The 14,719-nt window shown below is 38.6% G+C and overlaps 1 protein-coding gene across 1 annotated transcript in view; it reads left to right on the plus strand.

Moving 5' to 3' along the window:
• Window positions 1–13,399, plus strand: part of hs3st2 (heparan sulfate (glucosamine) 3-O-sulfotransferase 2) — a gene marked incomplete at its 3' end in the record, with an annotated part of 43,636 nt that extends 30,237 nt beyond the window's left edge. Inside the window, exon 2 of the mRNA XM_079820531.1 lies at window positions 12,781–13,399. Coding sequence (XP_079676657.1) covers window positions 12,781–13,399 — 619 coding nt within the window. The remainder of the gene's footprint in view (window positions 1–12,780) is intronic.
• Window positions 13,400–14,719: the final 1,320 nt, after the last annotated feature.

The raw sequence follows: 14,719 nt of genomic DNA on the forward strand, positions 1-14,719 counted from the left end.
TCATTATTAAATGAACCTAAAAACCTCTAAAGGTGTTGATTATGTAAAATTATTAAGTTTTAGACGTTGTCAATACATTAAACACATTTGAAGTGTCTATGCAAACATATGAAACTGTGTGTGTTCTAGAACCACATTGTACTTATGAATACTAATGAGATCATGTTGGCACTTCGCTGTCACAGACACGCTTCATTTGTACAGTATCTTTCATCCGAACACTTTCTGGGTATTGCATCTGTGGGAAAAATCGCAGATGCAATATTAATTTATTTACAAAAGTTGTCAAAGCCTCATCATCTCATTGTCAAGACTGAAATCCTTAAGTTGGCTCAGAGTAGAAGAGATTAGATCAGGACTTTAGCATCACTTTATTCTGTGTCCATTTATTGCAAATCTGCACTGTCATCTATTAGACAAACGTACCGCAATGTGTGAAACACAAAGGTGCGGCACTGAAGAAAGTCATCTCAGCATGCAGGTTGGCCAGAAGCCTTTTTTAATCAGAATCAATGACCTCAGTAGAAACGGCACATTGGTTTGCGCTTAGCACGGCGTGCACTTTTTTTTGTCTGATGTTGTTTTTTTTTGCATTCGTCGTCCAACATACCTCACAATATGGCCCAAGAATAGAGATGCCTGGAATGACAAAAGGCCTGCAGGATACTTTTCATTTAAGAGGATAACTTTAGGTTGGTGGCATTAGTATGACACTAGCTGATGCAATTCACAGAGCTTGTTCTCCAGAGCTCTCACGACCTTGTCAGCAGATCCCAGACATATCATAAGAGCTGCCTGGCTCTCTGAAAACTTATCTTCAGCAGAAAGGACTACAGGAATACATCGTGCTCTGGCAGACAATTAACAGCACTGTAACTTTCAGATGTAATATCAGACCTTTGCCTGATGCCATTTCTCATTTCTCTGAGGTTGTGGATCTGTTGGCAGCAAGTAGTGATTCATCCCCCTGATGAATTAGAATGTCAATCTGAATTAAAAGTGAAAGCCAGTGAAACCAGACATCAGGATATGCTCCATTATGTAGACCTGTGTCTACAAATACAGTGATCTAATACATGCAGGGCTCGGAAAGATAGCTGGAGTAAATGTTGCGATGGAAGCGCTCCCCTAGGAAAACGCTCAGTTTTAAACTGGCAGTAATTGTTTCATGTCTTACTTGTTTATGATAGAAATTCAATTAGGAATTAATTATCTTTAATTCTGCAAGAGACTGACTTCAAAGTTAATTCAATGGCAAAAGATAAAATTGTTTCCTTTGCTGCACCATGATAAGCGTATTAATTATGTAATTGCGGAGGAATTATGCCAGTGATTAAAAGGTTTACATTTTTGGCATCTTGCTGTTGCTATTAAAATCTTCCCTATTACAGGGTCTTGGCAATTTCAGGACTTTATGTACACAATTTACATTCAGAATGTCTTTTTATTCTTATGCTAAATCGAATTACAACAATGGGCAACAGTTGGTTTATGACTGATTAGCATGTGTTTCCCAAACAACAACGTAACTCGCAGCTTAAAGGAATAGTGTCAGGATGCACTGGAAATAACAGGACCCAAGCACAGAGATGGGCACAACAAAGGGAGCAAGGTGAACAATTGAACAGTCCAGAGTCCCACAACAGAGGTCTAGACAGGAGACTTGGGCACAGGATTGAACATCCCAGGAACCAGCAGTCAGTGGAGTCTCAGGCTGGGCAGGACAGGACTCGAAACACACACAGACATACAGCACAACAGGGGAGAAACAAGACAGAAGAACTAAAACACTCAAACATTAAATAAGTACCAGGCAGGGCAAACACTAGAGTTAAGTGACTGAAAAACGAACCTAAAGGGAAATAACTAACAAAAGCTAAAATAAATAGCTGAAGCAAAACAGGACTAGAGCAAAAGAAGGCTAGGTATAAAGCGATTGAGTCTTCAAAACATTGGACTAAACTGCGCAATTCATATGGATTAGATTTACAATCTCTTTATGACCTTTTTGAAGCATCAAAGCGATAGTTGTGTAGCTGTCAATGGAGGGACAGAAAGCTTCATTTGTGTTCTAAAGATGAACGAAAGTCTGACGGGTTTGGAGTAATTCTTGACGGAATATTCATTTTTGGTTGAACTGTCTATATATATATATATATATATTAGTGGTGGGCATAGATTAATTTTTTTAATCTAGATTAATCTCACTATAATCTTGGAATTAATATAAATTAATCTAGATTAAAATGGCTCATTTGAATTCTGCCGAAGGCATTCAAAATATGTGTGCTCGTAAGTGATCGTTTGTCTTTTTGTAGTTTGAATAATAAATAACTTCTGTCCCTTTACGACCTGACGCACGCATGGATCCCAAACACTGTTCCTGTGAGCTGGTTACGACTGTGTTTATGTTAAAACTCACCAAGATGGGCATTGAGACATTTTTGAGTGTATTTGACATTAATAAGATGGATTCTTATTTTTATTCTAATTTTTACACTTGTATGTCAGAGGCGGCTTTATTACGGTATGTGTATGTGCACTTCAGATGGGAGCGCGAAATGTGTGTGAATTAGTAGAATTAACGTTATGTGCAACCCCGCGCAAAAATCAGACCGGTCACACCAATACTAACACGCTGTCATGAGGAAAAATCCAGCAGAACACGCATTCGCCGTGTTCAGAGCGTTAACCGGACGGAATGAGAGGAGGCGGGTGCATGATCAAACTCGCTGTCGGTCGGAGAGGAGAGGAGAGCACAGCTGATATCGATACTGTAGAAAATGAGTATCGTATCGTTTCAGATATTTCAGTATCGATACATATCGAAATATGGATATTTTTGACAACACTAGTAGGCATACACACAGGTTCGAAGACTCGTTCTCTCGCCCCTACAGTGTAATTTGGCTAGGTATACATCCGCGCTAAAATATCAAGGTGAAAGTCATCATAGCTTGCGTAGTATAGACCCAGCTCCCAACCCAACTTTAAGAATATATTAACGGCGATAACGGCCCACCACTAATATATATACACACTAGGGATGGCTCGATACCACAATTTACGGTACGGTACCACAATCTAATACCGAAGTACCGATATTAAATCGATACCATACAGGGTCTGAATTTTGATGCGGGTATTGCGCATAATTTTACTCACTCTCGCAAGTTTTGGGTTTATGAAGCGGGAAATTACCGCAAATGTTTATTACTAAATTAATCAACAAAGATTATCACATCAATCAGTCATTTGGAAACTTTTTTGTAAGTAATTTCAGCATTACTGCGCGTCTCCATTTTCTCAAAATGAGCAAATTGCTTCTGGCTTCAAAAGACATCGCAATTGCACTATAAAAGCATCTGCGCGCTAAGATTCAACACTTTCGCTTCCGTTGCAGGACAGCTGACGGAAATCACTGCCCACGTCTTTTTAAACCTCGCCAATTTGAACATGCAAGTGATTTTATAGCATTTCGTAATACATATGGGATGAGAGCTTAGAGAGAGTTTTCTTTGCGCCCATGCCAACAACAAACACACACACACACACACACACACACACACACACACAAGCCTAAAGAGCTCGCGCATTCCAAATTAAGTTGTTTTTCCTCAGTCAAATACACACAAAATTATGTTAAAAATGTCAATCTTTAGTGAGTAGTTACATAAACACAGTTGGGTATGTCTTTCGCGGATGTAAATAGTGCAATAGTGTGCAAATATTATGAGGTCTAAACGTCACTGGTTGAAACGAACGGTGGATATTTCTTTATATTTAAACGATACGATCTTATGTATGTGCGTTAATCAGTGTTAAAAGAAAAATGTCTAAATTAGATCGTTAGAATTATGCACTCACCTGTCGATCTCTTAATGTCTTACAAGTCAGGAATTAAGGGACCGATGCTTGGCAAGGTTTGATGGTTCTTCAGCAGTTTTAAAAGCAAAGTACTTCCAAATTTCACGTCTACTCCTCTCTTTATTAATGAGTTTTGTGCGTGTTGAGTGAGATTCAACTGCTGTATTCATCTTGTTCTGTTGCCACATTTGCCGGTTTCACGTCAGTTTGGGTAGCGCGCTGCCACCTAGCGGTGAACTTCGGAACAGCAGCATATACAGAAATGAGCAAAATCATGATATCGTACCGTTTGAAATCAAATATATACCGGTATTTTTCCAGTACCGGTATACCGCGCATCCCTAATACACACACACACACACATTGATGTGGCTTGGGAGCCCAACACCCTTTCGCTGGTATTTGGTTTGTCCCTCCTCGGTCCACTGTTGGTCAATTCTCGCCACTGTTGACTGGAATCAAACCATGAGTTTCAGAGATACTCTGATCCAGCCGCCTTGCCATAACAATTTGGTCCTTGTCAAAGTCGCTCAGATCTTTATTCCAGCCCAATTCTCCTGCATCCAACACGATTATAAGAACTGATTGTTTGCTTACCATCTAATCTACCCACAAATTAATAAATATCATCGTTAGCAGATGATAATTTTTTGAATAGTAAAAATTTGTTATAGTAATTGTTGAGGGCTCTTAAAAGTGTTATATTTTCCTTCCCCACCATCTTTCTTGTTTCTTGCTCTGGATAGTAAGTAGCAAAAGGCTTGTTCTTCCATCAACCAATGAATTTTAGTCACATTCACATGTCACAAGTGAAATGCTCAAAAACAGGTCAGGGGTCCAGAACTGAGCAGTCATGATGGCATATTTCAAAATCACATATTTTTGGGTGGTCCTGCGCCAGCTGAGGAACTGCCATTGAGATTAATAAAACGCTTTCTAGAGGTTTTATTTTGATAATCTTAAATAAAAACAGTATTATTTTGATTGAAAGTGAAAATTAAGGGAAGCTCTAACAAACCTTTACCTTTATTCAGTTTTATGTTTATTTCTTGTTACCAGCTAGTTTAATTTCTGCATTAGCTCCACACAAAAAAAATCAAAGCTTTCAAAAAAATAAAAAATAAATAACGTTTTACAAAGTGCCAATAACTTCTTCCACTTATGGCTACTTCACTGGCTATTCTTCAGTGTGGACCCACCAGTACGCTTCTGTGCACCACTTTGCAATTAGCACCTCTCTATTCCAGCTTTCAGCTTTCACTCTTGTCACTAAATGTATTTTCTTCTAAAAGACCAGACTCTTATGTAAGCAACAGAGCACCTGCCAGCCCCCGTCTCAAGACAGCAGATGAGAGACACATCAGTGATGTGATAACTGGCAGACTGGCAAATTCATGGCATCTTTTGATTCTAGCAAACGCAATTAATTAAAGAACTGCAAGTACCGAGGTAGGCAAAGACTAAATAAATTGGAGCATTGGACGGAAGTCTTTCTTTTGATAAATATTCTGTACTGGAGCACACGCAATTCTAAAGAAATGCGTTTTCCATGCAATTTAATATTAATTTCACAAAAATATTCACATAATAAAAAATTCCATTCAGTGAGGAAAATTATAGTGCACTTCATTTCGGTTAAACAAAGCATAAAATTCTCCCTTAGTGGTGCATGAAATATTACAGTTTGCAAGGAAAAGTCTGGTGTTACAACTTCAATATGACAGATTCAGAAAAAGTGAGTGCATTTTTGATGGATGTCTGAAAAGAAATACACGTTTGATTATGTAATTGAAGTATGCATTGCATCAGGGTGTGATTGGTGCTATGCATTCAGACACACAGTAAAGGTTGTTTAGTGGGTGAAGCTCCATTGCACCGAATGCAAGATTAATGGCTGCCCCTGGCCCTGAACCGCTAAGGCTAACAGAGACACCCTGGCCAACAGAGCACCCTTTATAAATCAAGCTAAATGGATCAATATTTTCAAGACTATGGAGGTAAAGTATAGCGACTCCTGCTTTAGGGAAGCCCATTATGAATCGGGATGAGTCTGAAACTCGAGGTAGCTGGTGGAAACTCGAGGTTATTCTCTGACCCCTGTGTTCCATACAATAAGACGGTCAATAAAATTTCCATCTTTATTACAGTCTTTCACTAAGATTTAAATTCTTAAGCCCTCGCTAATCCTGTCTTATAGCTGTAATTCTCAATTTAATGGATGAACGCTGATGTAATCATAAAAAGTTCATTTATAGCTCTGGTTTTATATCGTCTGAGGGGAAAAAAGGGATTTGTAAATGTATAGCACAAATCTCTATATCAACTAATGTTGATATCTTTCAAGTTTGCTTGATCAATCATATAGCAAAGTCCATTGTGTGTTTCATTTATAAATGTTTGTGAATTTTTTTTTTGCCAAATTGATTCAGTGATGGTGAAAGGACAGGAAATCGGAATTAGGACATTCAGGTTCGAGCTCATAAGTCAAAGTATCAAACAGGCACCATGTCTCAATGTGCTCCAACATATTTGTGCAAACCTAAGTGAAATAAATATTTCATTAGAGCATTTCAACACAATCTCATGGGAATCTGTAACTATTTAAAGGTCCCATGGCATGGCATTTTTCTATTATTTTATAGTGTTTTCTGAGGTGTACTTATATTGTTAGTATGATTTTTACATCATAAAATGTCATAATTTAGAAATAAAAGGCATTTTTTCTATACTGCTGTTTGCCCTGTGGTTGAATGCCCTGCTTCAAGAGGCGTGTCTGCTGTGAGACTTCAGTAAAAACGCCCACTGTTGTGATTGGCTGACATCTTTGCATTTTAAATTAGCGGAGGGGGCGTGGTTTAACGAGGCACGAGCAGGCACGAGTCTGCCAGAGAGACGGATGGACCTGTGTTCACTTCTCATCAGTTCTCTCAGCATGTCTCAGTTCAGGGTGAACTGTTGTAGTTACTAGAATATACTTCAGGTTATTAGTTTATTTATTTCTAGTCAGAGGGGCTGTCACTCATGTCAGAAAGTTAGTAACTTTAGTAAATTATGGATCAGCGCTGACTCGAGACGCGAACCGTTTAGAACGATTCAGTCCGATTTGGTGAACTGGTTCGGTTCACTAAAAAGAACCGATTCAAAAGAATGATTCGTTCGCGAACCGGACATCACGGAGACGAAGATTGCTAACAAAGTTATTTATAGTAACTACTGAGTTATGAGAGCGCTGTCTGTCAGCGCGAGTTTATTGTGTTTGTATCTGAGAGTTCTGAATAAACACGAGTCCCAGTCACACCGAGTCCTCTTCATCATTATTCTACCAACTTTGTAACACATGCAATGTACCATTACAGCGAGATGAACGAGTTAGTAAGTGTTGAGTATAGCATTATTTCTAGATATGTTCCAATCATATGAATAGCGTCATTGACGCGCATTGAGTAACGTTACACAGCGCAAACAAAGACACAACAGCTGTAATCGAATGTAATCCAGTTTATTGTGGGGAAAGCTGGCTAGCCTAGCCGGATACCCTCACGCTTACCCTCCTTCTGCTTAATCTCACGCCGCGTTTGGTGCCTCCGCTGTGGGCCAGATGCAGTACTGGGGGTCGGGGATGTTGGAGGCCGAGCTTCGGCGTGCGTGAAGTTTATCTCTAAAGATGTGACTGCTGATGTTAAACAGAAAAGACTGTATGCACATTTTAGAACAGATAGACGCGACAAGGACGTACAAAAACACTGACTCACAAGATAGAAAACACGAAAACACCGTTCTGTCGGGAGAGAGAGAAGCCGCTGCGTGTCCACAAATAATAAATAATAAGCTACACATAAGAAATCAATGATCACAGATCAGAAGGAACTAAAGAAAGACTTCTGTTTTCATTTGTACATCCAAACACTGAGAAACTGCCAGTGTTCACTCGTTCACAAGTAACGTTAATGATCTCGAGTGTTTGCATGGGTGTGGCAGATTCTCTGGGCGGGGGAAAGGGAGGAAACCGCTCCTGCTTGGACGTCAAACCAGGAGACTTCAGGATTGGCTCGTCTGGCCTGTCATTTTCTCAAAGGCAGAGAGAGACAGCCAGAACTCGGGTTTACACCGATCAACATTTCTATCCACTTGGGGACAATATTCAGGCTAGGGGAACTCATATTAATGTTGAAATACCTCATAAAATGAAAAATTCATGCCATGGGACCTTTAACATTTTGGCAAATTGCTGGCTAATTCCTATCAGTTCTTACAATCTCATTCAAATGTTTTCATACAATCTGCTTACATCAGTGATGATTACGTTTAGGGGTGTATCTTTATTTATTTATTTTAAATGATACATTTTCATACAAATGTATACAAAACTACCACATTGTTAAAAAAAAAAAGTTACGTTTTCTTGTGAGATCAAGTTGGACCTTTACGCCTTGTCTACACCAGACACGAGCAGTGCAACGCGACAAAAGCAAATAGAACCCATTATAATCAGTGATGCTGTCTACACTGGTAGGCACTAGGTAGATCTGAATGCAAGCTTGACAAAGGGCAGTTTTAAAATGTTAGTTCTCCCAAAAATGTTAATTCTTTCATTAATTACTCACCCTCATGTCGTTCCAAACCCGTAAGACCTTCGTTCATCTACAGAACACATATTAAGATATTTTTGATGAAATCCAAGAGCTTTCTGACCCCTCCATAGACTGCAATGTAATTGCCACTTTCAGGGCCCAGAAAGGTAGTAAAGACATCGTTAAAATAGTCCATGTGACTACAATGGTTCAACCTTAACCCATTTGTACCCCAATTTTTCGGAATGGTTTCATGCATATAGTCATGTTAATAGTGTCCTATGTGAACATGTTCTGCATTTATTTTCCCCAGGTTTTAGTTTTTTTTTCCCTTGAAAATGATATTTGAATGTGTGGCAACTATAGTTGCCGGTGGGCAAATATGTTGTATGCAGCCCTTCAATGTCAAATTTGACTAGGATGAGAACATTTGGCATCCAACTCAAAATAACTGCTTTCAACAGATCAATCTTTATTCATAAACAAATGTATTATGTATAAAAGTCGAAGAACATTCCATGCAAACTCAAAAAAGCTGCATCTGTCTTATAAGCGGTTGAATATGAAAACACGACAAACGACAAATACATTTGTCTTAAAGTGGTGGTACATAGTGCAGAACAACGTGCAGCCATTAAGTTGCCCTAACAGGGCATTGTGTATCAAAAAGTTAAATGAAGATAAGTTAATATAATGACGAAAAAATTACATCTATATAACAAAAATAAATAAATAAATAGTTTCATAGTATTCAATGGCTGACTGTAGTAGGTGATTTCATATTATAATGTAAATGTAAACTCATTGCTTGTCTGAATTTCCACATTATAAAGGTATCATAAGCTACTAGTCATAAGAAGAATGAGGGTCCTTCACCGATTAGAATGAAACGCATCCAAACTGGATGAACGGTCCTCAGTATCTTGGCCCTTACAAGACATAATATCATAAAATATTATATTTTTCCCTATTGAATTAAGGTCTACTGTACAGTAATGTCAGTTAAAGGGTTAATGTTTTAGGTGGGATATGATGAAAGCAAAAAGAACTAAACAAGACCAAAAATCTTGATTTATTAACCTGTTAACGCAATATACCCCATTTCCCCATTATATGTACTTACAAGTCATTTGCCCACCGACAACTATAGTTGCCACTTGGACTTTTGACTAAGTATACAAAAACTATAGATCTGTTGTAAGATTTGTTTTGTTTGGGTGATTCTAGAGACCTTCACGATTATGTAGATTTTATATAGATAAATGTCAAAAAAAAATACTTGTTAGTAACATGAAAACAACCTTTGGGAGGGTTTGCCTTAGATATGCTTCCTGGAAGTAGGGGCAGGAAGTTTGCAGTCTCATGTGACAGGAAGGAAGTTAATACCTTTTTTTTCTCTTGAAATCCTTTATTTGGTTGTTTTCTTGCGTGTCATTGAGATATAAAACATGGATACGAGCTAGAAAAAATTACAACTATACACTGCGGAAACTATAGTTGCCGGTGGGCTTAAATGGGTTGTTATAAAGTGACAAGAACACTTTTTGTGTTCAGAAAAAAAAACTACTTTATTCAACAATTTATTTCTCTTGCATGTGATGCTAACGCAGCAGCCGGCCAATGCTGAGCCGGCGTTCTGACGTAGAACCCAGAAGCTCTGCACTGTGTTTACAATGTGAACAGCGTCAGAGACTGACACGGAAGAGACTAAATTATTGAATAAAGTCGTTATTTTTGTGGGGTTTTGGCGTACAAAGAGAAATTCTCATCACTTTATAACATTAAGGTTACTGTAGTCACATGGACCTTTCTGGGCCTTGAAAGGGGTAATAACAGTTCTATCGGGGGTCAGAAAGCTCTCTGATTTAATCAAAAATATCTTAATTTATGTTCAGAACATGAAAGGAGGTCTCACAGGTTTTGAACGACATGAGGGTGAGTAATTCCTGACAGAGTTTTAATTTTTTTCCCTTTAAGCGAACAAAAGGATTGGAGAAATGAGCGGGTTACCATCTGGCATACGTCACCAGAGAGGTCATTCTACCATAAGGTCCAGTCCAGTTATGATGTTTTAATTAAAACTTACGAGCCCTTTTATTTTTAAATGTGCATAGATGAATCGTTCACATTAAAATTACACCACTGAATTATACTGTCCCCTCCCTCTAAAATCCCACCCTGGATAGACATGTTAGGACTCAAACTGTCTTAGCACTTCAGAGCATTCTGACTAGCTAAACGGTAACATCCTGCATTCAGATAGCAGTTTTTCTGCCTAGGGCTGTTGCAGAAACGAGTGTGATTTCTCAAGACACCTGTTTCAGTGATATCTGTCAGGTGAGAGGGAAGTATTCTGCGTGCCGTTCCATAAAAACTGCTTACGGCACTATTAATACGCTCGCTCCTTCAAAGAGGTTGACAGGGCAGCCAGCTATCTGCTACAACAACAGAACTGTGACCGAGTGGATATCACCTTATGTAGTTCATCAGTTCAAGTCAGAACAACTCTAAAGCTGGACTCGATGGTTTCATGAAGAAACTTGTGAAAATAAATGACCCATTTCGCATGTCCCAGATTTGCCGAAGCCTTTCTCTCTATTGTCCATCTGTAATGCAGGTAATGGTGATTTATGAGCAGGAGTAAAGGATGTGCCTGAGATTTGATAATTTCCCCATACCCTTCAGCATCACACTCACCAGGGAGATAAGGGACTGGAAATGTTGGCTGCGAGTGTTAAACCTCATGTGTGTGCTCTGATTATTTTGTCACTTTCTGTAACTGAATTCCTATTTGTCATACTGGAGTCTACACTAATCTGAAGGGTGACCACATTCCACAAGCTATCTCACTTTTATCTCACAAGGCTGTGAAAAGAAAATAGCAATGCATAGTTTAATCAAATAAATACAATACATTTTAACCACTTCAGCTCTGCAGCATATTTAGATTTTTTTAGATAATAAGGCATATCTAAATTTAAAAGAGCGCCCTACCCCTATACATTGCAGTAAATTGATAAAAATGGTCTCATTTTACAGAAAACATTCTAAATTTGAACAAATTTTTAAATTAATTGGTTATTTGAAAATCTATAATTTTTAATCTGTTTGGTCTTCTTCCCTTCAGAAAGTTTCTGTGGATTCCACTAGGTGTCAGTAAACAGGGGGAAACGAATTTTCTTGATATCTCCTTCCAAAAAAAAGTTATTGAGATTAATCTGTGCAAACTATCTAATAACTCCTGCTCATCTCCATTGATTTTCCATAGCCGCTAGGAAATCGAAAAGAAGGCTCCGCCTCCTCAACTTTGTAAAGGGAGATCTCGGGCTCTGATTGGTCTAGAAGCATGATCAACATGTCTATAGAGAGCTGAGATACTCCGCTTTTTTGACGTATGACGCAATACGTGATGACGTCCTCAAAAACCGCGGCTAACAAAGACGATCAAAACTGAGGATAAGAAGAGTATTTGTCTGCATCACATGTTTTGATCTGGACATCGGTGACATAGTACAGTGTCGTTTGGCCATGCATGCTCACAGACATGTGAAAATGGTCTCATTTTGAAGAAAACAACCTAAGGAACGAGCTGATATAGCGTTTGAGGCTATTAGCTCCACAACACGTTATTGATCCGAACAGGAATATGACTCGTGTTTGCTTGTTCAAAGGAGTCATTTTCATCTCCGTGATTCTTTTAATAATAATGTTACTGTAAAGTGTTGGATTGGTGATATTCTTGAGGTTAAGAGCTTTCATTTGATATATGACTTGTCTATTTTTGGTGAGATTGTGTGATATGGTCATATGGTATCATATGGTGATATGGTTGAGGGGGGTCATTACAGGGGGTCAAATTCAGGCCTTATTATCTTTTTCTATGTAACATAAATGCAAAAGTGATTGGGTGATCAAGAAAGCTGAGGTTCTAATCCTTCAAACGATACCATATATGTCTAGTTTTGTGCTGTACAAATTGTAGATTTTTTCAAATGATTATGATGATGCAATATTGGACCCACGGGTGGGTCGGTGCAGAGCTGAAGTGGTTTTAATATGTTCTGAGGAAATGTGAGTGCGATTTCTAGGAGATTACAAGATGGCTGCTTACTCAAGTCAAAAGAGTGGTTCATCCTTCAATGTATGTTTATAGAATTGCACACCCCGACAATTTGATGTATCATTCATGTCTGTAGGGACATAAGTAGGGAGTTGCATGCTGAATTTTAAGACTTTTTTTATTGTTGTTCTGCACATATTTTACCAAGGGTGCCAATATTAGTGTAGGTGGAACCTTACCTATGGTTTTCATTCCTTTTGATTAATATTTCTGTTTTCACAGGGGCCTTATGCCGCGGACTCTGGACAGCCAAATCACCATGGAGAAAACGCCGAGTTACTTTGTGACACGGGAGGCACCGCGACGCATCTCAAACATGTCTCGTGAGACAAAGCTGATTGTTGTAGTGCGAAACCCGGTCACAAGGGCGATCTCCGACTACACACAGACCCTGTCGAAGAAGCCCGACATCCCCTCTTTTGAGGAACTAGCATTCAAGAACGGGAGTCAAGGCATCGTGGACACCTCCTGGAATGCCATCCGCATAGGCATGTACATCCTACACCTGGAGAACTGGCTGCAATACTTCCGCCTGTCACAGATTCATTTTGTCAGCGGGGAGCGGCTCATCACGGATCCGGCCGGAGAGCTGGGCCGTGTGCAGGACTTCCTGGGGCTCAAACGCATCATCACAGACAAGCACTTCTACTTCAACCGAACGAAAGGCTTCCCGTGCCTGAAGAAGCCGGAAAGCAGCAGCCAGCCCCGCTGCCTGGGCAAGTCCAAGGGCAGAACTCACGTTCAGATCGACCAGGAAGTCATTGAGCAGCTTAGAGAATTTTATAGGCCATTCAATGTGAAATTTTATGAAATGGTGGGTCATGACTTCAGATGGGACTGAGGAGGAGGACCCTCTGAGGATGAGTACGTCTTCAAGGGATCCGTTCACCCAAAAATTAAAATTCGGTCATCATTTACTCACCCTAACGTCATTCCAAACCTGTGTGACTTTCTTTCTTGTGTGGAGCACAAAAAAAGATATTTAAAAGAATGTGCCGGATGCGGTTTTGTCATTTTATATCAAGTAATATGAACAACTTTTATAATACTTTTATGGTGTTTATGCACCCTTTTTAAAGCTTGAAAGCTCTAGTTTATTATATATACACACTAGCATTTAAAAGTTTGGGGTCAGTGCTTTTTTTATTTTAAGAAAACAATACTTTTATTTAGCAAGGACGCAATTAAATTGATTAAAAGTGACAGTAAAGACATTTATAATGTTACAAAGATTTGTATTTCAAATTAAATGTAACGCTGGACCACACAACCAGTCATAAGTCACACAGGTAGCTATATTTGTGGCAATAGCTAACAATACATTATATGGGTCAAAATTATCGATTTTTATTTTATGCCAAAATCATTAGGATATTAAGTAAAGATCATGTTACGTTAAGATATTTTGTACATTTCCACCTGTAAATATATAAAAAAAAATTATTATTAGTAATATGCGTCGCTAAGGACTTAATCTGGACAAATTTAAAGGCGGTTTTCTCAATATTTAGACTTTTTTGCACTCTTTAGATTCCAGATCTCGACCAAATATTGTCCTGACAAACCACACATCAATGGAAAACTTATTTATTCAGCTTTCAGATGATGTATACATCTCAGTTTCAAAATATGTACCCTTATGACTGGTTTGTGTCCAGGGTCACAAATGCTATTCTTTTGAACTTTCTATAAAAATATCAAGAAGCTCAACTGTTTTCAACATTGATAAAAATAAATGTTTGTTGAGCAGTTTGGTGGGTGAGTAAATGATGACATTTAATTTTAGCTTGAACTATATGTTTGAATCAATTTGCGGGACGAAAGGAAACAGAACACCTCAAACTAATTAAGACCCAATGCTCTTAATATATTAAGATGAAGAAATGTGGGCAAAAAACAAAGACGTATGTACTGTAGCTCAAGAGACTTTGCCTTTGAACATGAAATGCTTTAATACATTTAGAACTCATGCAAGGTCATTAAACGAACAGAATAAGTGAGAAGCTCTTGTTCAGTGTCACAGCGTTTGGTATGCACAGCATTTGTTTCATTCATTGCCCTCCTGTTACTGTTTAAAACACTCAACAAAGTCAATCATCTTGATATGAAACAGAAACCCATAAAGCATACAGTGACTGCTGAGGTGTGTCATTACGTTTAT

This window comes from Gobio gobio (assembly GCF_949357685.1).
Source record: "Gobio gobio genome assembly, chromosome: 1".
NCBI lineage: Eukaryota > Metazoa > Chordata > Actinopteri > Cypriniformes > Gobionidae > Gobio > Gobio gobio.